Source organism: Trachypithecus francoisi, unplaced genomic scaffold (assembly GCF_009764315.1).
Source record: "Trachypithecus francoisi isolate TF-2019V2 unplaced genomic scaffold, Tfra_2.0 Lachesis_group8, whole genome shotgun sequence".
NCBI classification, from domain to species: domain Eukaryota; kingdom Metazoa; phylum Chordata; class Mammalia; order Primates; family Cercopithecidae; genus Trachypithecus; species Trachypithecus francoisi.
The window spans coordinates 108,646,272-108,671,187 of record NW_022681473.1 but is presented as its reverse complement, the minus strand read 5'-3'; the positions used below and the strand labels follow the sequence as shown (position 1 = coordinate 108,671,187).

At 48.6% G+C, this 24,916-nt stretch overlaps 1 protein-coding gene across 5 annotated transcripts in view; it reads right to left on the bottom strand.

Annotated features, from left to right (window-relative positions):
* Positions 1-373: 373 nt before the first annotated feature.
* Positions 374-24,916, bottom strand: part of POU2F3 (POU class 2 homeobox 3) — an 83,585-nt gene continuing 59,042 nt past the window's right edge. For 3 of the 5 annotated variants that reach the window (XM_033206055.1, XM_033206056.1, XM_033206058.1), the window contains 10 exons: positions 23,107-23,232; positions 21,762-21,864; positions 18,808-18,890; positions 15,949-16,131; positions 15,376-15,517; positions 13,528-13,664; positions 11,600-11,761; positions 5,231-5,297; positions 3,273-3,408; positions 1,425-1,956 (listed from right to left, as the gene is read on the bottom strand). In XM_033206055.1, the coding sequence (XP_033061946.1) occupies positions 1,917-1,956; positions 3,273-3,408; positions 5,231-5,297; positions 11,600-11,761; positions 13,528-13,664; positions 15,376-15,517; positions 15,949-16,131; positions 18,808-18,890; positions 21,762-21,864; positions 23,107-23,232 (1,179 nt within the window). In that variant the 3' untranslated portion in view covers positions 1,425-1,916. Of the gene's footprint in view, positions 1,957-3,272; positions 3,409-5,230; positions 5,298-11,599; positions 11,762-13,527; positions 13,665-15,375; positions 15,518-15,948; positions 16,132-18,807; positions 18,891-21,761; positions 21,865-23,106; positions 23,233-24,916 lie in introns of all 5 variants that reach the window. The other 2 variants (XM_033206054.1, XM_033206057.1) reach the window with 2 other exon arrangements.

Below are 24,916 nucleotides of genomic sequence, written 5' to 3'. Positions count from 1 at the left end.
TTTATGTTGTGAGTAATGAATAATTGCCATTCAGGGCATCTGAAACATGAGACATCAGCCTCAATCCCCAGCGCTTAAGTGTTCAAATGACTCTACCTTAAACATTCACCATCCTCCCACTTACAATATCTCTTGCCTACTCTGCCCTTAAGGTAGTTCTGTTACAGAGAGTAACAACTCTGAATTCTTCAGGGCCCTGTAATAATGTATGTCATCTTTAGCATCAGTTTGAGAAGTAATACACTTAATGTCCCAATTTGAAACATTTTCTGCCATCCCGTTTCATTATATGCACTCACATGCCCCCCACAACAACAAAAAGGCACAGAACAAGAATCTAAACCTCTTCTTATCAACAGTGGAATACTTTTCATAATCACTATACACATTTATTTAGGAACAGTGAGATTCCTTTGAATCTCAACAGTTTCCTAGATATGCTGTCTTTTTTTTTCCTTTTTATTTTAAGTTACCATTTCTGGAATGGCTTCATGTTACATCTCTACACACTGGCCCACAAAAAAGGAGACTCTAGAGATAATGTTCCCAAAGAAGTCAACAAAGATTCCCAGACCAGGCAGGGCGTGGTGGCTCACACCTGTAATCCCAGCACTTTGGGAGGCCAAAGTGGGTAGATCAGGAGGTCAGGAGTTCAAGACCAGCCTGACCAACATGGTGAAACCCCATCTCTACTAAAAATACAAAAATTAGCTGGGCATGGTGGTGGGCGCCTGTAATCCCAGCTACTTGGGAGGCTGAGGCAGGAGAATCACTTGAACCCAGTAGGCAGAGTTTGCAGTGAGCCAAGATCATGTCACTACACTCCAGCCTGGGTGGGAGCGAGACTCTGTCTCAAAAAAAAAAAAAAAAAAAAATTCCCAGCCCATGTGGGAACTGTGGAAGCTAGCACAGTATTTCATACTTTGGTATTTCCCCCCCACCTTTTTTTTTAAAGAAGATAAAATATTACAGAGACATTTTCAAAAATCACACCTGAGTTAAACGTTTTGCTGGAAAATTCCACATTAAGGAGTTAAGAACATAATGCAAAAAATGGGAAAGGGCTATATACAGGTACTTTGCCACCGTCATTATTGTGTGTTTGCTCTTGTGTTCTTCCTTTTCTGCCACCAGGAGAAAGGAGAGGGGACAAGATAAAGAGAAACACAGACAGGGAAGGAAAGAACAGGCACTCCTGAGCCCTAGGCAGACATGGACAGACAGAAGGGCACTGGTGGGCAGCGCAACATGCCCAGAACACTCACCAAGGGCAGCTCTTTTACGCCTTCTGCAAAAAGGAGGGCACCTGAAGGGTGCAATAATGAATGGATTTGGTTGTAGAAAAGGGGGCAAGGTTAAAAAGAAAATGGGGTGAGATGAAGATTCCGTCAAAAAACGTAGCTGTACAGAGAAAACATCAAGGCTTTGGTGGAGATATCAGATTCAAATCTTTTCCCAGATTTTGGGATCAGTTCAGGGATTGTGGCCAAGTTCAGAGTCAAAACTATTATCTCCCCTTCTGGTGTTTGGCACTCCAGCCAAATGGTTGTCCCCAGAAGCCCACAGATGAGTTGGAGATTAACAGCAAGAAGTCTTTTCTCTGAAAGACCATTGCCACAGTGAAGCTGACTAAAATACTTGGAACTAGAAGGCAAGGGCATAGGCAAGGAAGGTGAAAACGGTAGGCTCCTAGGAGGGGCTATATATTTCAAGAGCATTGGGAGTCTGCACTTGGTTCAATCACAGTTTGGATCTCCGGAGGCCCTTGCTCCTGAAGAAGGCAAGAGTCTGGATTCACTGATAGTGGGGATTTTCTTCCACTCTTCTGAAAGCAATCTGTCTGTATATAGAAGGCATGATTCCCTTCCTTCCAGGGGGAATACAGGGCCAGGTGGAGTAGGAGAAACGTTTTGGTCTCAGTGGAGGTAGGTGGGATGATTCCATCGGTACCAAGATCTGGAAGGAAGAAAGAAGTCAATCCTAAAGCTAGTAATGTGATGGTGTAAGATGGGAATGGGGAGTGACTGTTAGCAGGTATAGGGGTTTTTGGGGGGAGGGGTAATAAAAACATACTGGAATTAGATAATGCTGATGGTTGCACAACCTTGTGAATATACTAAAAACCACTGAACTGTACACTTTAAAATGGTGAATTTTCTGGTATATGAATTATACCTCAAAACAATTTTTTATTTTTTTTTATTTTTATTTTTTTTTTGAGACGGAGTCTCGCTCTGTCACCCAGGCTGGAGTGCAGTGGCCAGATCTCAGCTCACTGCAAGCTACGCCTCCCGGATTCACGCCATTCTCCTGCCTCAGCCTCCCAAGTAGCTGGGACTACAGGCGCCGCCACCTCGCCCGGCTAGTTTTTTTGTATTTTTAGTAGAGACGGGGTTTCACTGTGTTAGCCAGGATGGTCTCGATCTCCTGACCTCGTGATCCGCCCGTCTCGGCCTCCCAAAGTGCTGGGATTACAGGCTTGAGCCACCGCGCCCGGCCTACAATTTTTTAAAGCTAGTAATGTATATTATATGGTTCTCTCTCTCTCTCTCTCTCAGTAGGGGTAGGTGAGGAGCTCCAGTGTTTCGGGCTATGCAACAATTGGCCAATAAGAGCTGGCTGCCTTGCTGAACTGCCTGGATTTGGACAGGTGGGTTCATCTTTTCTGACAAACTCAGGTCTGTAACCTACACATCTCTGTTTTGTTCTGAATCAAGGCAGAATCTCTCTCTCTCCGAAGGCATCAGCTCTGAGAACACTTTTTAGAGCAGATTCTTTGCCTCATGAACTGAAGCCTAGGAGGCTGCCTTCCTCACTGCATCCCAGGTGGGAGTGGGAGACAGGAACTGGCACCACTTCCCTCTCTCCCTGTGTCAGCCATGCTTGAAGCCCAGGGTTTTCTTTGTGCCTAAGCTCTAGGCTCACATCAGAACCTCCTGAAAACTGGGTTCCTCGCATGAAGCCCAGCGAAGGACCTGGCCCTTTCTGACATGAGTGTTTGGAAATTTCCACCCTCAAAGTAAGGATGGAAATTTTGGCTTTGTTGACATCAGCTCCTTGCCAGGATGGCTCACTGACTGAAGCTTCTTTTTAAAATCCCTGCTCCCTAGGGATAAAGTCCAGTCTGGCTGTCACTCTGTCCTCTCTCTACCACCCCATTCCTCTTTTCCAATCCTATCTATGACAAGCTTTCTTTCCCAAGGCATGGGCCCAGCTTCTCACATGTCCCTTGGCCCTGCTGGGATGTCTCTGCACCCTCCCCTCCACCTTACCCTGAAGAGTTAAAACTGGAGGCGGAGTTCACTGATGCTTTGGAGTTATTTTGAGATGCAGTGGGGCTGCTGGCGTGGAGTCCTGAGCCAGGAGATGAAGGCCTGCTGTTGTTCCCAGGGGAACAGGATGACGTTACTGAGGATAAGGAGAGGCAAAAACAAGGGGAAAATAATACTGCTGGATCCCGGGACATTGGGACATAGCCCCTCAGACACAAATTTCCTGGTATAACCCCAAAGGGACCTCACCCTCTCCCTACCCACACCCACCTGACTACCTCCTGCCTCATTAGCATCAACTTCTGCCCACACCCAGAGGGGCTCTCATCCAAATGCTCTCTACAGCCCAGGCCCTGGAGAGTGGTGTGGCTGGTTCTGCAAGTCTAAGACTTGCCAAATGCAAGGACAGATGCCAAAATCATCCTACTCTGGGACACACCCAAGGCTGGGCACATGCAGCCCCGGACCAAGAGGCGGGAGGAGAAAAAGAACAAGAAGGAAGAGAGGAGGAAAGAAAGGCAGTGCATAGGGGAGAAAGAGAACTTGAGGGCACCATGAAAGATTGCCAGCTGCTCTAGTTCTCCTGACTCCACCAAGAAAAGGTGCATAGTTTTCTAGAAACTAGAGTAATTAACTGAGCTCATGGCTCATGCCTGTAAGCCCAACACTTTTGGGAGGCCGAGGCAGGAGGGCCGATTAAGCCCAGGAGTTCAAAACCAACCTGGGCAACATGGCGAAACCCAGTCTCTACAAAAAATACAAAAATTCGCCAGGTGTGATGACATGCACCTGTAGTCTCAGCTACTCAGGAGGCTGAGGTGGGAGGATCACTTGAGCCTGGGAGTTTGAGGTTGCAGTGAGCCATGATTGCATCACCGCATCGCTTGGGCAACAGAGCAAGACCCTGTCTCAAAAAACAAAACAAAACAAAAACAAAAAGAGCAATGAACCGGGGAGTGAGGGGACCTAAGCCCTGTCTTGGTCCCTGGCCGTCCACTCAGCAGCTCTGCGGCCTGTGCTGATTTGTTTCACTTTCCTGAAACTCATTTTCATCCTCTGTGAAATGGCAGATTTTGTATTTGGATTAACTCTTGTGTCTGTGTTTCCCAAACTGTGTTCTATGGATAGGGTGACATATATTTTATTATCCAAACTAAGACCCTAAGACACTTTGAAAAGTGGAGGGGGCCGAGTGCAGTGGCTCACTCCTGTAATCCCAGCACTTTGGGAGGCCGAGGCGGGCGGATCACCTGAGGTCAGGAGTTCAAGACCAGCCTGACCAACATGGAGAAACCCTGTCTCTACTAAAACTACGAAAAAATTAGCCGAGTGTGGTGGTGCACTCCTGTAATCCCAGCTACTGGGGAGGCTGAGGCAAGAGAATCGCACCGGGAGGCAGAGGTTGCAGTGAGCTGAGATTGCGCCATTGCACTCCAGCCTGGGCAACGAGAGTGAAACTCTGTCTCAAAAAAAAAAAAAAAAAGACAAAGATTAAAAAAAAAAAAATAGAAAAGTGGAAGGATGTACTATTGATAATTATGTCAGGACATGAAGCAGACACTGGGACTGTCCTGGCCACCCCGGGCATGTGATCATCCTGTCTAGTTCTTTGAAATAATCAGGTACTTTTTGAGGAATAGAGTATACTTTGGGAAGCCTTGCCTTCCTTGGGCCTTCTATACAGTTCATTTTGGAATGTTATGCACCTGAGTGCTTAGAAGTGCTGCAGTTAGAACAAAACAAAACAACAACAACAAAAAAATACACTTGTTTAAACTGTGCATACTCAGCATTTTCCAAATTTACTTGATCATAGAACCCTTTTTTCCCAACACAGATTTTAATATCCTTTGAAATGCATTTAAGGGATCCTGACTTAGGTAGATACCTTTCAGTTCTAATATCCCATGTTTTAAAAGAATTCTGGTGTCATTCAGAAATCTCATTTTAAAGCTCACCTGTTCCAGGCATGGTACTGTGGACAGGAGGGACAGAGAGGGGACCCAGAGACCCTGAGGGAGAGACCTGAAAAACAACAGAAGCTTGTAAATGTCCATTTCTGCTCCCTTCTCCAACTTCAGATCATTCTCCAAAGACAGTAGGTCCCAGACTCTACAGAGACCAGGGCTTGGCTTCCTTGGTTATTTCCTAGCCCCAAACCTACGCGCCATCCTCCTTTCTATGGGAAGGACTTGGGACCACATACTGGCATCCAGAACCAGGTCCAGTCTGCTCCGGAAGCTCCCTGGTGTCGACACCAGGCCCCTCCAGCCCCTGACAATGTGTATTGCCTGATAAGGTTTCTTTGGTACTGCCAAGCCAAAGGCTGCCTTGCCTAAGAGCCCTGGAGGTGAGCAAGACAAGCCTCCTGGGCCCTGCAGTGGCAGATACTGCTGGTTGCCTGCTGTTTTCTGGTCTCCATTGCTTTTTCCCTAAAAGAACCCTGCTTTTGCTCAGGACAGCGGGGTTGCTCAGCCTAGCAGCCTCTTTTGGGCTTTCCCACTCTGATGGATGAATGGAGCATGGACTCTCCAGAGGTAACTGGAGGTACTGAACTTTGGTCTCTGAAGCTTTTTATTTTGCCCTGGAGACCTCATAGCATCATCAGCTCTGAGATTAGAAAGGGACCTAGGATAATTTTATTTACCCTCCCATGTAATTCAGGAACCTCCTCCTCACTGTTACTACCCTAGAACAAGATGTAATAGAAAGAATAGACTTTGGAGCCCAACAGGTCTGGGAGTAAGACAACCCCCACAACTACCTGTGTGACTTTGGGCAAGTTAACCCCACTGAGATTTGGTTTTCTCATCTGTAAAATAGCAGCAATACTTCCATTATATATTTTAATTAAGACATAATGAGATAATGTCTGTATATCTTCCAACCCAACAGCTAGCAAAGAGTGTCCCAGCTTGTTAAATGCTAGTTCTCTCCCTTTCTGGAGGAAGAAGCTGTCAACTGCTGTATATTTCTAGATATTATTCAACTCTTCTTTTGAGCTAAAATCTGTGTATTTTCACTGCCCTTTATTCTTCTCATGCTAACAGGGGAATCTGTGACCAGGTGTTTGCAAAGGCTATTGAAAGGTAGTTCTGCTCTCTCCACTTTGGAAGATCCCATCCTAACATGATGCAGCATGTACTTATTTCCTCATTAATCAGAAATGGTTTCCCTGTTTTCATTTACTTTTCGTTATACAATGAGCCTCCTCAGTAGGCTGGGGGCCTGTGAAGGGTGGAGACGGGTGTGGGGCACAGGTTGGGAGGGGTGGCAGAGTGGTAAGAGATGTTATCAATAATCTCCCTACCTCTTCTCCTCCTCTCTCCCTGCTGTCACACCCAAGACATGTGTTGTTGTTGTTGTTGTGGTTGTTGTTGTTGGTTTGAGATGGAGTCTCTCTCTGTCATCCAGGCTGGAGTGCAGTGGTGCTGTCACGGTTCACTGCAACTTCTGCCTCCTGGGTTCAAGTGATTCTTCTGTCTCAGCCTCCCAAGCAGCTGGGATTACAGGCACCTGCCACCATGCCCAGCTAATTTTTGTATTTTTAGTAGAGACAGAGTTTTGGCATGTTGGCCAGGCTGGTCTTGAACTCCTAACCTCAGGTGGTCCACCCACCTTGGCCTCCCAAAGTGCTGGGCTTACAGGCGTGAGCCACCGCGCCTGGCTTTGTTGTTGTTTTTAAATAAATGATAATGTATTTGGTCATTGTGGCCAACTTGTTTCCTTCTGGAAACAGGCTAGGCATATGCAAACAGACATATATATGGTTCCCCCTTTTTTTTTTTTTTTTTTGAAGCGGAGTCTCGCTCTGTCGCCCGGACTGGAGTGCAGTGGCCGGATCTCAGCTCACTGCAAGCTCCGCCTCCCGGGTTTACGCCATTCTCCTGCCTCAGCCTCCCGAGTAGCTGGGACTACAGGCGCCCGCCACCTCGCCCGGCTAGTTTTTGTATTTTTAGTAGAGACGGGGTTTCACTGTGTTAGCCAGGATGGTCTCGATCTCCTGACCTCGTGATCCGCCCGTCTCGGCCTCCCAAAGTGCTGGGATTACAGGCTTGAGCCACCGCGCCCGGCCGGTTCCCCCTTTTTTATTTTCTAGATATATTGTAGCATTCTGCCCACACTGATCTGCACCATTTTGCCTTCCCACCTGCTAATCATTTTGTTCCAGAAGCAGAAGAAACTATGTCCTAGTTCCAAGGGACTGTCTCAATGAGACCTAAAGATAGGATCAGAAAATGTTCTCTCTCCTTTCCCTTCATGACATCACCAGTGTTAGTGTAACTATTTATTTAATGCCCTTCACTGCCATTAGGCTGTAGACTTCAAGAGAAGAGCAGGGTAACGCCTGTGTGGTTCACTGCCACACCCCCAGTGCTTTCTACAGTCCCTGGCAAGTCACAGCTGCTCAGTAAATATGTGTTGAATGAAAGCTGATAAAGAACGGGGCCCCTGTTTGGCTCCCTCGGCCCCCTCCATTTCTCATCATGTTGATGTCCTGGGTTGGTATTGAACCAAAGGGAGAACCTACTACTTCCCATCTGCTCTAAATAAAGCCCAATCTTTCAAGATTCCAAAGTTCCTATGACATGACCCAAGTTTCCTAACAAGGCCTACAATGCCTGACATAATCCAGCCCCTGCCTACCATTGCAGCCTCCTCATTCACACCCGCACTGCCTGGTGTCCGACATAATCCAGCCCCTGCCTACCATTGCATCTCCTCATTCACACCCGCACTGCCTGGTGTCCAACATAACCCAGCCCCTGCCTACCATTGCACCTCCTCATTCCCACCCGCACTGCCTGGTGTCTGACATAACCCAGCCCCTGCCTACCATTGCAGCCTCCTCATTCACACCCGCACTGCCTGGTGTCCAGCCCATTCTGGCCTTCTATGCTTCTTTCCGCCTGCCCCACCCCACCACCCACCTGAGAACCTTTGTACATGCTATTTCCTCTACCTAGAATATTCTTCCCTGCCCTCACTCCTCCCTGCCTCCCCAGCTCAGACACTTTCCCTGTTAATATCAATGGTGACATTCATTCTTCTGGTGTCAGTTTAAACATCATTCCTCAGAGAAGCTCCTGACACTCTGGACTAGGTTAGGCACCTCATATACCTGTACCTCTTCTCTTAAGCCTTCATCACAAATAGGATTTGTTTAGTATCTGTTTTCCTGCTACACTGTGAGCAGGGATCACGTGTGCTGTTCACCACTGGAGCCCCAGTACCAAACATATAGTAGGTGCTCAGTGAATGTTTAAGGAAGAAATAATGAGTGAATATCATGTTGCCTCCAACTTAGCATGTTCAATGATTCCTTACAGAGTTTAGGGTACTTCAGCATCCATGGCCCATTATGATCCCACATCAGCCCCTCTAATTTTAATCCTGAACCCTTTGCTCTAGCCAGACTGAAATGCTTGCGATTTCCCAAATGCATCATGTGGTTTTATAATTCCACGCCTTCAGGCTGGGCGCGGTGGCTCACACCTGTAATCCTAGCACTTTGGGAAGCCAAGGCGGGCAGATCACTGAGGTCAGGAGTTTGAGACCAGCCTGGCCAACACGGTGAAACCCCGTCTCTACTAAACATACAAAATTAGCCAGGCTTGGTGGTGAGTGCATGTAATCCCAGCTACTCTGGAGGCTGAGGCAGGAGAATTACTTGAACCCAGGAGGTGGAGGTTGCAGTGAGCCTAGATCGCACCACTGCACTCCAGCCTGGGCAAAAAGAGCAAAACTCTGTTTCAGAAAAATAAAAATAATAAAAATAAATAAAAAAGAAAAAAATTCCATGCCTTCTCACAGGCTGTTCCTTCTGCCTTGTACACTACTCTTGCTAATTACTAATCTGCTCTCCAAACAAATTAGATATTCACCCTCCCGGGCTGCATTCTGATTTGGGCGTCTTTCCTCTTGGTTCCCAGGGCACTCCTATGGGGCTCATTCCTGCCCAGCACTCCTCACATCTACTTGATCATGCTGTTTTCCATTTGTCTGTTTTCCATTGGTTGTAGTTTCTTGCCTTTTCCGGTCCCTCCTTTTCAGTTTCTTCCCTGATCCTCTGCCTTTGCCCATCTCGCAAAAGCTGGTGGCATGGCCTTTGCTCTTTGTTTCCTCTACATAAACTCCATAGGCGAGTTCCTCCTCACCCAGGATTTCAACCACCACCGGCACACTTGTGACTCCCTAGTCCATGTCTCCATCCCAGCCTTCCAGTCTCACTTCCAGACCCATAATCTCCAGTGCCCAAGGACATTCCCACATGGGTGTCCTGCAGCCTCGCTGTACATCATGATGACGTAAGAACTGAAATCATCACTTCTTGCCACTCCCAAGCCATCTCCTCCTGGTCTGCTTGTTCCGTAAATGGCAATACCATCTACCCGGTCAGCCCAGCCTGAACACCAAGAGTCATCGCAGAGGATTCCCTTTTCTTCTCCCTGCCCCCATCCAGCTTTCCATTCATTAACCAAGACCTTCTAATGATTTCTTGAATCCCTCCCACCCTCCTCTTTCCTACCTCCTGGGGTTGCTTTGCCCTCAGTCTTTCTCTACTGGCTACCTGCAGTCCCATGCTAACTGGCCTCCCTGAAGCCCATCTTGGGCCTCTCAAGCCATCCTTTATCCTGCAGTCAGAGTGATCATTCAAAAAAGAGAAATGATCATGCCAATATCCTGTGAAAATCCTTCAGTGATTCCCCCAAACCTTCCGTTCCTAAGCATTGTGGACAATCCCTGCACAGTCTGGCCCTTCTGATCTGTCCAGCCTCATCTTTCAACACTCTTCCTCATGGAACCACTTGCAGTTCTGTGAGCTTGCCACACTGTCCCTGCCCCTGGGAGAGCTCCACCTACATTTATTTGCCTCTCATTCCTCTTCGTCCTTTAGACTCAGCTCAGGTGTTAATTATCTCCTTGGGGAAGCCTGTCCTAACCACCAGCTCCCAAGGCTGGTTAGCTGCTGCTCCTACGTTCTCCTGAAGAAATGATCATGCTGTTTTCCATTTGTCTATTTACCTGCTCCTCTGCTAGGCAGTGAGGTCCTCTGGGACAGGGAAGAAACAATATTTATCTTTGTATCCCCAGCACTTGGCACAATATATAGAAAGTAGTCGATAGCTGGTTGGTGAAAGAATCAACAATGGTGTAGTTTTGGGGAAACAGCTGTGTCCCACCCTGACAAGGCTGCATTTCACCCATCTTACAGTGCTGAAAGACTGAAGGGCAACATCGTTCTCCCCAACTCCCTTAACCTTCAACCATCATCATCCCCAGAGAAGAAGCTTCCCACACCCACCCTCCAGGTACCATTTCTCCCTGCATGGAGAAGGTATTTCCTGCCCCCTAAACTTCGTAGTCTGCCTAGAACTTCAAGTTGTTCCCAGCCCTGGCTTCTCCTTTGAACTCCAGAGTCACAGATATAACTCCTTCATACTTACTCTCGGATGCCTTGTAGGTATGTCCAACTTAATATGACCAGCCCCAAATTCTTAGCTTTTTTCCGTGAACTTGCTCTTCCTGCAGTTTTCATCATCTCAAAAAAATGGCAGTGCTTTCCAACACACTGCTCAGGCCAAAACCCTTTTAATCATCTTTGCTTCCTTTCTTGTATTCCGTATCTGAGCACATCATGCGGCTCCACCATCAAAGTCTAGCCAGAATGCAACCGCTTCTCCTCACCTCCATGGCTACCACCCTAGGCCAAGCCTCCATCACACAGCCTGACCACTGTCATTCTCCTAGCTGGTCTCCTGCTTCCACACAGATGATTCCCCACATAGCAGCCCGTGTCAGCCAGCTCAGCCTTCTCTGGCTAGAGCTCTCCAATGGCTTCTCATTTTACCCAAACTGAAAGCCAGGGGCCTTTCAATGGCCTCCAAGATCTTGGGCGCTCTGCTTCTTGTTTCTTCTCTGACTTCCTCTCCTACTTTTGGTCCCCTTTCTCATTCTGTCCCCAGCCACACTGGTTGCCTTGCTGTTTCTTAAGCATACTGGATCTTTTCACTTGCTAGGCCCTCTGCCTAGAACATTCTTTCCCCCAGATATCCACGTATTTAATTCCCTGACAACTCTAGGTCTCTGTTCACACACCCTTATCATGGAGATCCTCTCTGACCTCCCTACTGAAAGAGCATCTCCCCACTATCCCCTTCTATTCCCTCGCCCTTCTTTAGTGTTCTTTATACTATAGTCTATATAGCATCTCTTTGCTTATTTATTAACTGGATGCTCCCCCTCTTCCCTGCAGCCACCACTTTCCCCTCCAAGCATCATGTCCCTCCAGTTCTTGGCAGACAGCATGTTTCCTGGCCACTCACCAGCCGGGAATTGTAGACAGGTGGTTTGATGGGTGTGGCCACAGGGCAGTTGATTCGCTTCTCCTTTTGGCGTCGGTTGCAGAACCAGACTCTCACCACCTCCTTCTCCATGGACAACTGCTCTGCAATCATGGAGATCTCCTCTGAGCTGGGTTTTGGGTTCTATAGGGACCGAAAGGACAGAGTATGGTCAAGAAAAGGGAATCAGGGGTGGGGAACAGAGGTCCCAAAGAAACAGGATACAACTATACATGGATCAAAAGCTTTAGAGTCAGACCTAGGATGAAATACTGGCTTTTTCACTTACTATATGTCCTTAGGAAACTTTCTTCACCTCTCTGAGCCTGTCTTATCATCTATGAAATGAGAATAATCGTGCCCACCACGTAAGATTATTGTGGGAATTAAATGAGAAAATGTGTGTAAACTGCCAAGCACAGGGCCTGACACAAAGTAGGGTCTCCATAGATGTAGGCTGTCTTTCCTTTGTTCATGAGTTCGGAGGAGAGGAGTCCATGCATGAGTTACGTCGGGCAGGCAGAGTCCCCAGAGCTGCTGCTCCCTTCTGTGTTCTTCCTTATAATCTGATAATCTGATGTCCTTCTCCCTGTCATTTCTTTTTTTTGTTTTTTTTTGAGATGGAGTCTTGCTCTGTTGCCCAGGCTGGAGTGCAGTGGCATGATCTCCGCTCACTGCAACCTCCGCCTCCCAGGTTCAAGCAATTCTCTCTGCTTCAGCCTCCTGAGTAGCTGGGATTACAGTCATGCGCCACCACGCCCAGCTAATTTTTGTATTTTAAGTAGAGATGGGGTTTCACCATGTTGGGCAGGCTGGTCTTGAATGCCTGACCTCAGGTGATCCACCTGCCTCGGCCTCCCAAAGTGCTGGGATGACAGGCGTGAGTCACCGCGCCTGGCCTGCCCTGTCATTTCTTCCTGTCCTCCTGCCTCAAAGCAGGAAATGAGAAAGCTAAAACATGCGGACCCATCAGGACTGTGGCACAGCAATACATGCTACACGGGTGCCACTGCCTTGTTCTGATCCCTTGCACCTGGTCTTTAGCCCCGGCCACTTTCCCCCACTCCTACGCCCTCCCTTAATCTTGCCACTCTAGGAAGCCTAAAAAGAAGGAAAAGCCAGTTCTTGTCATTCGGCTAGCTGGATGTGGGCAACAAATCTTTGAGCCACATATGCAAGGAATCTGCCGGAGGGGCAGCAGTCCTGGAGGCCTGGGGCCTTTGGAGATGTGTGGTACCCATGGGGCTGGGATCTAAGGGAGCCTGGCTAGGTGCTGGTTAGGCCACATCTGTCTCTCAGCTCGCACAGGGCTCACAGCTTCCACTGGCTCAAAAATATGCTTTTGCTACAAGTTCCAAAAAATGTAGGTGTATTACATGATTGCAAGTATCTAAATACACACAGAAAAGAAGGAGTAGAAGGAAATGAGGTCAGATGGCATTTGGTGATGAGTATTCTTTTTCTTTCTACTTCCTTGTACTTTCCAAATTGCTTACAATAAGCATTTATTATATTTATAATTTGAAAAACATAAAATGTACTGCATAGAAAATAGAGAACTTATATACAATCCCCTGACTTTACTCCTTTACCTCAGCTGGATACAGAGATACACTGTGTTCTGGGACCCTATAGTCTGTTCTTTAAATCTGCCAGTGAGAAAAACAAAGAGTCCTAAATAGATGTCAGGGCAAGAAGGGTCAGTGGAGGAGGAGGTTCCTGGAACCTGAGATGGCGAGCAGCTTTGCACTCCAATATCTGGGGGCCTGGAGTGGGATAATGTGTTTTCTGATCGTGTCCCAGGGCAGGTCTGAGGTGCTGAGGGGCTGGTGCCAAGCGGCCTGTGCCGTGTCTGCTCCCCCTACCTGTATGGGGCAGCCCACCCATGCCCACCCGAAGGTGCTGCTCACATCTTGAAACCTCTTCTCCAGAGTCAGGCGGATGTTGGTCTCGATGCTGGTCCGTTTCTTTCTCTTCCTTCCAAATACTTCACTGAGGCTGGGGTAGGAGCTGGGCGTGCTCACTGAGGGGTCTGACGGAGAGGACTCTGCGGGGACACGAAGGAGCAGAGGAAGCTCAGAGAAGGGGATGAGTGGCTGGTGCCTTCATGGATTTGAGGTCCAACAACCCTTCCCGATGGGCTCTGCAGTGGCATTTTCAGGGGCAATCCCCTCCCCCAGCAGAGAGCCCAGAACAGACCAGGAATCCCACTTCTTTTCATTGCTCAGGGCAAAGGCCCTCTGTGGCCCTCCATTGCCCTCCATGGCCTTCTGTGGCCCTCCGTAACCCTCCATGGCCCTCTGAGGCCCCCAGAGCAGTGTCTCCAGTGTTTGGGGTCATGGCTGAGGGATGCCCAGGCATCGGTGGCACATGTGGGTGTAAGTGGACACTGGGAGGACTCCTACGAGTAACGCTCGTGAGGCTGCTGTTTACAGATATGCCTGGATGTGAATACTGAGCGAAATGTGAAATGGGATTTGGAGCCAAAAGCAATGGTACTTCGTGGCAGACTGTTGGTGTTGGAGGCATTTTCGTGCCAGTGCAAATGTTTGAGCTAAGGCTGTAGGGGCCATAGGAGGGATATCCCCGAGGAAGGATTCAGGCATCTGATGAGGACTAGAAATGGTCACAGGGCCCTTCTCCAGAGATTCGAAGACTTTCGGATCATTTCGCTCATTTCAGTGCTTCCATAAAGGCTGTCTAAGGGGCAGCCTGTCAGGGGAGCTTCCTGCCCCCTCCCATGCTTGTGTGTAGAGGCCCTTCTGTGGGAGTAACAGCCCTGGCTGGCTGCCCCCCCCTTCCTCCCTCTCCAGTGTAACCACCAATCCACGTGAATTACTGAATAGAGCCCAGACCTGGAGACTGGCTCACTCCCTCTCTCTGGCTAGGCTGGCGGTTCTCAACCGGGGGGAACTCTACATCACCACCACTCCCCCTGGGACATTTGGCAATGTCTGGAGAGATTCTTGGCTGTTTCAACCGGGGGTGGATGCTACTGGCAACTAATGGGTAGGGACCAGGGATGCTCAAAACATCCTGCAATGCATAGGCCAGTCCCTGGCAACAAGAATGACCTGGCCCAGGATGTCCATAGTGCCAAGGTTGAGAAGCCCCATCTTATGCTAGTCCCTGCTGCCATACTCTTCCGCTCATTATTCCAAATGTGTGGTCCCTTGGCTTATACTCTTGATCTCCTGGGATGCCTGCCGGCCACCACCCCTCACTGAGTCCTCCCACAAACCCCACTCCTGCTGTCAGGCTTTCCTGACCAAGCTGGGTTGCAGTAAGTCCCTGTCTGCTGAAAACCTGCTCAAGAACTAGCCAGGGAAAGATCCTGTGTCATGCCTGTGGTCTCCACCTCCCAGTGAGACCCTAGAGGCTCCATTGCTCTGTTTCCCTGACCCAGACTTATTCCAGACAGCAATCTGTCTAAGTGTGTCTGCTCTGCAGACCCAGATTTTGTCGCTGGCAAGTTGTTCTAAGGTCTACGCTGGGTGGGATGGGGTAGGAATTGAATGGGGGCAAATCCTGATGGACACAGACCTAAATCCACATCCTTCTGAGGGCTTCTCAGTAGTCGAGCTGACACTTTCATCTACACTTGCCTGTGCCCTGTGTCTTGTTTCTCCATTGGCTCCAGTCTCAGGAGAAGAAAGAGGTGTTAGGTATCAACTCCCAAAAGCCCCAACATGACAAGTCACTGGCCCTTCCCTGCAGAGCCCTCTAGGGCCCCTGGCATCCGTGTTTGTGAGGCCTACCTGCATCATTCAGCCACTTCTCCAGCAGGGGCTTGAGCTTGCACATGTTCTTGAAGCTCAGGTTGAGGGCCTCAAATCGCGAGATGGTGGTCTGGCTGAAGTCGTTGCCGTACAGCTTTCCCATCGCCAGCCCCACATCTCCCTAAGCGTGGGGACCGGGGGGGAGGAACATGAGAGGCAGCCTCCTCCTCTTGTTTGCCCACATCCTGCATGGTCCTAGCATCGATCACACAGCCAGCCTGAACCTTCGAGTGCTCACCCATGCTCGGCTGCTTTCCAAGTCTCCTCCCTCTAAGGTGAAGAATCGGTTTCTTTCTCTCCTTAGACTCTGAGTGGACCATGCCCATGTGCTCAGGAGAGCCAGCCCCTTTTCCACCTCTCATTCTCCTCCACCAGCAACGTCCTCAATTTCCCTACCAATGGCAACTGTACCCTATTCTCAGAGAACTCAGGGACACAATGAGCTGGCCCCAAACACATCGAGCCTCTGGTCGCTCTTGAAACCTGCACTTGGGAAGCCCAGTCTCCAGCCGCTTGGCTCAGTTTCTTCTATCTTTTCCCCTAAAACCAAACCTGTGTGAAGCCCAGCTTAATGCGCCTCTGCTTGAAGGTCTTGGCAAACTTCTCCAGTTCCTCGAGGTCACTGGGCTCATCGGCCCCTCCAGAGCTGGGTAGATGCTTGGGCACCGGGAGATGCTGGGATGCTTCCAGGTGGGGTTCTAAAGAGGATCCTGGCAGCCCAGGGCGCCCAACTGCCTGATAGGAAACACGCCAAGCAGATCCACCACAAAGATCAATAAATAACAATTTCTGATTTTTTTTTTTTTTTTTTTTTTTTTTACTAATAGGCCCACTTAGAGGATTACAGATCCCAGGATACACCCTGGGTACATTTGAGTCCTATTTTTTTCCAATGGCATGGAAGTAGAAATTGAAGTTTCTATGAATGCATAGCAAATAACTGGAATATCTGGGTAGAAACATCAGGAGTGCAGGATAGGGAGGTGGCCTGCGTTTAGCCTGTGACTCACTGTCTGAGTCTTAGCAGGTTACTTCCTCCTTTCAGTTTTCTACCATAAAAGGAGCTAGCAGGGTTGTTTACAAAGATTCCCAAAACAAATCACAGAACTGGACCAAGAAAAGGTTGCTTGCTTTTTTTTTTTTTTCCATAAAGCGGGTAACTGAGGTGTTGAACAGGCATTAACTGAAGATAACAGGGAATATCCAAGAACTCGTGGCCTTCATAAAACTTTCCTGAAGTGTCAAACTCTTGTGCATCATTTTACTTTCTAAACCACCATTTTCTTTCACGAAAGTGTTTTGTTTTTAATCAAAGGTATTTTAATCAGTACCTTTATAAAATGCACCTTGATCTCATTTGGGATGTTAGGAGATATTCGTTGTTGTTGTTGTTGTTGTTGTTGTTCTTCTTCTTCTTCTTCCTCTTTCTCCTCCTCCTCCTCCTCCTCTTCTTCTTCTTCTCCTTCTTTTTTTTTTTTTTTTTTGAGACAGGATCTCACTCTGTCACCCAGGCTACAGTGTAGTGGCACAATCGCTGTTCACTGCAGCCTCAACCTCCTGGGCTCAAGCCATTCCCCTGCCTCAGCCTCCTGAACAGCTGGGACTACAGGCATGTGCCACCACGCCTGGCTAACTTTTGTTTTTGCAGAGACAGGGCTTCACTATGTTGCCCAAGCTGGTCGTGAACTCCTGGGCTCAAGTGATCCACCTGCCTTGGCCTTCCAAAGTGCTGGGACTACAAGCATGAGCCACTGTGCCCAGCCAGATATTCTTTCTTGAGCTTATTTTCATAGGAAAATGTACTCTTAAACCTAGAACCATGTTGTGCCTATTTGGGGTCAGGAATGAATCCAATCTTAAAGACATCTATCATTCCACAAGGATAGAGTGAAATCTGGGCCTAGGGGTCCAGGCACTGTGTCCAGCTCAGAGGGCTAAATTCACCTCTTCTTTCCCTTTTGATTTACTTTGTGTATACTAGGGTTAACATTACTTCTTCTCCTCTGGGATATTTGGGTTTACCATTGAGATAGGCATCCTTATCATGAAGAAGGCAAAAGGACCAGAGAGAAGTTTAGGAGTCTTTCCCCCAATGAAGGGTCTTTTAGTCTAAAGCCATGAATTTGGTTCTTATCTTGCAGGGAAGGGGTGTGTGAGGAGAGTGTGGTATAGACCAGACCCTCAGGACAAAGCCCCAGTCCTCTTTAAACCTTCCTTTTATTTGTTCTTTCATTTGACAAAGACTTACGGGGCTCTCTGCTAGACCTTATCCCTCCTCCTTTCATCTCCAATCCACTGGCAACCTGCACTGATTCAACTTCCCAAAACATCTCCTCAATCATCCCCTCTTCTTATTGCCACAACTCTTAAGCCAATCCTTTATGACCCCTCTCCTGGATGATCTTCATAATCTTCTGTGTGGTCTCTCTGCTACCAGTCTCTCCGTACCAAAATATGATAAGATATGAGAGTTGATCTTGAATATTCTAAGATCTCTTCCAGCTGTAAACCCATGCCAGGAGGAGGTGGAAGAGCTGCTCGTGGTGCTAGTGTCCACATTGCAACCACTAGATGGCGAGCTTCCCCTCCAGGTACTTTTGGTGGCCTCAGCCCTCTCCGAAGGCAGGGCTCTTGGTGAGCCACCGGGCTCTTAGCACAGAGATCTCTGCAGTCATTCCCAACCATTCTGCCCAACCATCTGTGCAGAGCCATCTCATACAGCTGTGCAGGTTATTAACTGTGCAGGGGCACCCAGATCAGGAGAAGAATGGCAGCTAAGATACAGCTCATGCTGCTGTCGCCAATCTGTGCACCCTGGCATGAGACTGCAGCTGGCCAGAAGGAGAGATGCCTTTTTCCTAGTTGGAGAAGAGGTGCTGTGTGGAACCATGGCAGCTCTGCAAACAACCCCTCTCCCAGACCTCAGCCCACTGGCCTATATACATGCCCACTGCAGGAGGCAATCTGGAACAGTGACCCAGAGGTGAAAGGCACGGACTTTGTGGTCTGGGACATCAGGTCTGTGGTATTTTAGTGTCCCCCTTGGCCCCTGAGAGCACCTAAGTAGAGTTCGTGGCCATCTTGGTGTGCCTGAGAAGTTAGCTGAGCCTGGCTCTCAGAGGAGCAATGCTGGGGCCTGTGCAGGGCTAGAGTCCAGTGCCTGGAGCATGAAGGAGGCTGGCCTGGGAGCTGGAATCTCTGGGTTCTAACTGTGGCCCCCCCAGTGATACTTGGTACATTGTCCCCTCCTTGCTGTAGCTTGGATTTCCCCAATGCCAATGGACAGTTCCCTGCTGCCCCTCTCCCCAGAGGGATCAGTATCCTGTTAAAGGGGTGGGGGGAAACTACTGAGTTAAACTCAGTGAGAGCTGACACATTCCTAGAGGAAACAGGAAGAATGGGCTTGTTTACCTGGGATGCCAGTCCCGGCCCAGTCTGTGGGAGGAGGAGACTGCTTTGTTGCTGTGGAAAGGGGAGGAGATTTGGCTGCAGACCTGAGTGAAAGGGGAGGGACAAAGGAACAGACAAATAAAATCCAGGCTATTTGAAAGACATGTGCTACAACTTTGGCACCATGATCCCTGTCCCGACCCCCTGCCACCTGATCAGGTTTCTCCACCCACCTCAAGTCCCATGGAGAGGCCCTTCTAGCACTGCCAGGCATTGCCACATATAGGTGGAGGCAAATCAGATACAGGGATAAACAGACATGTAAACAGCAGTCCCCAAACCAGTCCTTCCACCTGCCCGCCTGTCTGGAGAGGTGCAGAGGCTAAGGAGGGTCAAGAGGATCTACTCTGGGATCTGATTACCAGAGCGGAAGAAACCCAGGAAGGGAAGGGATGCAGGGTGGCTTCTGAGAAGTCAAGCTGGGGCTAAGGATTTGGGCTTTCCCTGCAGGAGAAGTAGCTGGGATGGCTACAGAGGCCCAACCAAATCTGTGAGGATGCCAGACCAAGCAGATACGACCATACAGCTCTAAAGGGCGGTGGGCCTTAGCCAGAGGCATGTGGCTAACCAGGACATTTTATACTTGGGAGGGAGGGCTGAGAAATGAGGGAAAGTCCAGGGCTGAGCCTCTGGAAACTCCCTTGGGCAGTATGCATTATACCTGCTTCTCCATCCTCCCCAGGAAAATTGTACATGAAGGGCTCTGCCTGGTTGGCGGCTCACTCTCCCAGCAGGAGTGGGGCCATCCAACCGCCAAAGCAGACAATGGGGTTGGTTACCCCAACTGCTTGTCACTCAACAGCACCTTGGGGTGTCTGTGTTCCCTCGGCTGTTCTGGGTCACAATGTACAGCATCTGCTGATGTTGACCTTTATGCTTTTCAGTCTAAAAAGTCAGGGCTTCATTGTTCATTATCAAAATACATGGGCAAGAAATCTCTTATAAGGAATCCTGAACTGGGAGTTGAGAGGCTTGGGTAGTAATGGCAATTCTGACATGGCAGTTGAAATGGATACAGCCTTTTCACGTGCATTATTTCAAGTGACTCTCAATAATCTCATGAGGCAGGGCCTTGCTATTATCCCATTTTTACAGAAGAGGAAATGGAAGCTCAGAGAGGTTAGGTCACTTTCCCAAAAACACACAGTTAGTAAGTGACTTTTTGAAAAACCAGTCAATTTTTCTGACTCCAAATTTGGAAGTGTCTTTCCACCACTGCATCATACACTGACTTAGTTGGTTATATGCCTGGGTCATTTTCATGTCACTCTCCAGTCTTCTGAAAACAAATTAAACTGTTACCTTCCCTTTTCCATTCAAGGAGTATGATGTTTATTGTTTAACCAAAATAAACACTTAAAAATTCAAATAGGGGACGGGCGCGGTGGCTCAAGCCTATAATCCCAGCACTTTGGGAGGCCGAGATGGGTGGATCACGAGGTCAGGAGATCGAGACCATCCTGGCTAACACGTTGAAACCCCGTCTCTACTAAAAAAATACAAAAAACTAGCCGGGCGTGGTGGCGGGCGCCTGTAGTCCCAGCTACTCGGGAGGCTGAGGCAGGAGAATGGTGTAAACCCGGGAAGCAGAGCTTGCCGTGAGCGAGATCTGGCCACTGCACTCCAGCCTGGGTGACAGAGCGAGACTCTGTCTCAAAAAAAAAAAAAAAAAATTCAAACAGGGTCTCATTCATCACCATAGTATTCTGAGGTGCCTTGGAAACTAAGCATAGTGACTCATTTGTGCACGAGCTAAGGGCAGAAGGCAGAGTTGCATTTTGTTTGGATTCTGGATTTCCAAAGCCTCTACCTGGGATTTGCCACAGGAGAGAGTTTATGCTTCCTCAATCACTTTTTTTTTTTTTTTTTTTTTTTTTCGGAGACAGGGTCTCTCTCTGTCGCCCAGGCTGGAGGGCAGTGGTGCAATCTTGGCTCACTGCAACCTCTGCCTCCCAGGTTCAGGTGATTGTCTTGCCTCAGCCTCCCGAGTAGCTGGGATTACAGGCTTGCACCACCACACCTGGCTAATTTTTGTATTTTTAGAGGAGACAGTTTTACCATGTTGGCCAGGCTGGTCTCAAACTTCTGGCCTCAAGTGATCTGCCCACCCCCTTCCTCCCAACATGCTGAGATTACAGGCATGAGCCACCGTGCCCAGCCAACCCTCCATCACTTTTGACCCTAGCTGGTGGAGATGGGAGTGGGACAGGCAGCACAGTGTGATGGCCAAGAGTGTGGGTCTCAGCTAAACGGTTCTGGAACTTCCCAGTTGGTCACCAGAGGCATAATAGGACTGCCTACTGAACAAGGTTATTTTGAGGAATGTCAGAAAAATTACTCAGCAGAGCTCCTGGCACATCATGCTCAAGAAATGTTAGCTATTTATTAATAGTTCAATCTATTTGCTCTTGGCCAGGGAGAAGTTCTCTGGTTGTAATTTCCCTGCCAAAGAAAACCTGACCACCCTTTCTACAACCTGTGGGTGGCACTGCTGCTCTCTCCAAATAGAATCACAGCCAGGCTTCCAGGCAGCAAGTCTGAATCTGTGTCCAGGAGAGATTTCCAAGGAATGGGTACTTGTCTGTACTGCATTTCCCAGGGCGCTTCCCCTCCCTTGTACAGCACAGCTCTCCTCCACGCCTGCACCTTCCGTCTCCACTCACCAGGAAATTGAGGAGGTGGGCCAGACCACCCAAGAGGAGGCCGGGAAGGGGAAGCAGAGAAGGAGACTAAGCCTGCAGGAGCATTGCCAGGGTCCCTTCCTCAGACTCTGGGGTGGATAAGTAGGTCTTAATAGCAGATGGGTGACTGACTGATGCATGCTCTCCAATTAGGCCCCCTCACCCAGCAAAAAGCAGCAGCAGCAGCAGCACTTGACTGGACTTGGTCTATGTGGAAAACCTCAGCGTTCTTACCTTGTTGCCCAGGCTGGGTCTGAGATAGCAGGAACTGGGATACAGACTGTAAGTGGCCGGGAACCAGCACAAGCTGCTGGAGCGGATGGAGGGAAGCCATGTCCTACACACGAAGAGATACACATACATCACAGAATTTACAAGCTGGGGACATCAGCCCCATCTGCCTGCCACACGTCTGTCCCAGGGGTCTCCAGACTTGGAGACTGTGCAGGCTGACCTTGCTTTATGCCACTGTGTATCCTCAGTGTCTAGCAAATAGTAGGTACTCCATTAATGCTGGTATTGTTACAGCTTCTGCCCTCAGCCTAGGAGTCCTTACAACATATTGTTACTTAACCCTTGCCTCCTGAGTTAATTTTTATATGTGTCAGTCCTGTCTCCCAACTAGACTGTAAAATGCCCTGAAGGCAAAGCCTGGGTATGACCCGTCTCTCAAAGTTTATCCTAGAGATAAGATGCAATCCCCAACAGTCCAATTCTTTTTTAATCTCAAGCCACTTGATTATGCTAAAAGCCATGCCTCGGCTGTTTCCTGGGCCTGAGTCTTTCATGGAGGGTGTCTGGGTGGGAGTTGTGAGGTGGAACAAGCTATTCATTCTTAATAAAACCCATTTAGTTAAACAAAAACTCCAGGGTTTCTCCTACCAGCCCAGGACATGGGACTAATAATTCCGATGCTTGGGGGATCGTGGAGTCCTCTGCAATGGAGACCCCGAGCTCTGTGCCCCATGGGGTTGAGCTTAGGTTTGTGCACAGAGAGAAGACCTGAGAAGCCTTGCTGAATGGAAGGTGAAGGGACGGATCCACATTCTTATGTGTTTCCAGAAAGGAGTGGTTCTTTCTCCCCCAGGTGATTCCTGCTGAGAAGAGGTCTCATCACATGAACGCCCTCCCAGACCTTGGCTGTTACTAGCTCAGACGCCTCTTTCTTCCCCCACCAGCAATCCATTCTAGTTTGGCTCTAACATAAAACCTTAGGGGAGGCAGAGTGGGCCCACTGGGGACAGAAACGTTCTCTAACCGCCGCAGCTGTCAACCTAGGATTCCCCTGGATGTGGCTGGCAGACACCAGCAGCACAGCTGGTAGGTCCTTGCCTTTGGCAAGCCTGGCTCCTTTTTGTCCCCGAGAAGTAGAGGCCTACTTCTTCACATCCCTAGCCAGGCTCCACCTGTAAGAGGACTGTTTTAGAACCCCACTCACAGCCTCCAAATCTCTTTCCCACATCGCCTGCAGGGGGTTCTTTAGACTGATATGGGTTCACAGAGTACCAAGCATGGAAGTCGAACATTTCCCAGAGGGATTGAGTTAAACACACTGGCCCACTGTGAATATCAGGGTTACCTGACATGGGCTGGCATTTACCCCAGACATTTGGTTTCCGGACATCATGGCAGGTCCTTGACTCAGGTGGCATGGCCGATGGGAGAGGGTCTGCTGCAGGGAGTCACTGAGATCTTCGGTTTTAATCTGCAAGTGGAAGCAAGAGGAGAGTGTCAGTGCTGGATCCCATCAGGCAGTCAGAGATGGAAACGGCAGGAAGATCCAAGCAGGAAAGGAGTGACCAGCCTAGAGAGGAGAGAGCTAGCCCAGGGCCTACTGGGCTGCAGCTTACTTTTCCTGCCTGTGTGTGCCCTTCCAGCCAGGGCAGCTGGGCTCTGTGAGTGGCCCTGAAATGACAAAAGCAATGACAGTGTAGTGACTTTCAAAAATAGGGCTCGATGTAGGAATTTGAGACCAGCCTGGGCAGCATAGCAAGACTTTATCTCTAAACTAAAAAAAAAAAAAAAAAAAAAAAATTAGCCAGGCATGGTGTTACATGCCTATAGTCCCAGCTAGTTGGGAGGCTGAGATGGGAGGATCATTCGAGCCCAGGAGTTTGAGGCTGCAGTGAGCTATGATCATGCCACTGCACTCCAGCCTGGGTGACATAGTGAGACTCTGTCTCTTTAAAAAAAAAATGGATTAAATTCTTAGAAATTCTGAGGTGATATTCTTTTTTTTCTTAGGAGGAAGAATGTTAAAATTTATTTAGGACAGGATAGTGACCCTAAACGGTATTCTTAAAACTCTTCACCTCACAGAGTAAAAAACTGGCAACCCTTTACTGATCTCCCCCAAATTCTGTATTTTATTTTCCTCAATGGAATCTCATCTACGAAACCCCAAAGTCTGGGCACCACTGATCTGGAGGAGTCTCCCTTCCCATCTCGTTTGTCTCCACACCTCTCCATCCTCTGTGTCTGCCTCTGCAGCTGGCCCTCTTCACCTGTATGGCTTTGGTGACAGTCTTTGCCTGTCTTCCTACAGGTGAAGGCATGTCTCCCTCACAGCCAATGCTGTAGTTACAGCCTGAGGGGCCCGTGGTGGTTTCCAAACTCTCTCCAGTCTCTACCACCCTGCAATGACAGCACTAACCGCCCACGCGTGGGCTTCCCAGGTGTCCCAGGGCAGGGCAGGAAGTGCTGCTTCTGCCCACTCCTCCTCCCATTCCAGGAAAACTACCCTCTTGCAGCTTTTCAGGAAGTCCCCTGGGAGGGTGTCCACGTGACTTTAAATTCATATAATGTGACGGGGGCACAAGCTTTAGACCATACCTTATAAGAGATATTGGGAAGACACTCCTCTGAGGACATCTGGTTGTTCCCTATCCAGATAGAAACTCTTGGCCATAGAGATGCTGGCTTAAACCATTTCCTTGGTCTACACTGCGAATATCACTGACATCCTGGAATATCTTCTGTTTGTGTTGTTTAACCTAAGTTAAAAGTTCAGACTAACAGCTAAACTTGTGCTTAATCCTTTCGGAAAAAAAATGGTGCTTTGGATCACTAAAGAAATAATTCCTTATAAACAGCTCTATTATAAAGACACATGCACACGTTATGTTCATCGCAACACTATTCACAATAGCAAAGACATGAAATCAACATAAATGTCCGTTGATGATAGATTGGGTAAAGAAAATGTGGTATATATACACCATGGAATACTATGCAGCCATAAAAAAGAATGAGATACTGTCCTTTGCAGGAACGTGGATGGAGCTAGAGGCCATTATCCTTAGCAAACTAATGCAGGAACAGAAAACCAGATACCACATGTTCTCGCTTATAAGTGGGAGCTAAATGATGAGAACACATGGACATATAGA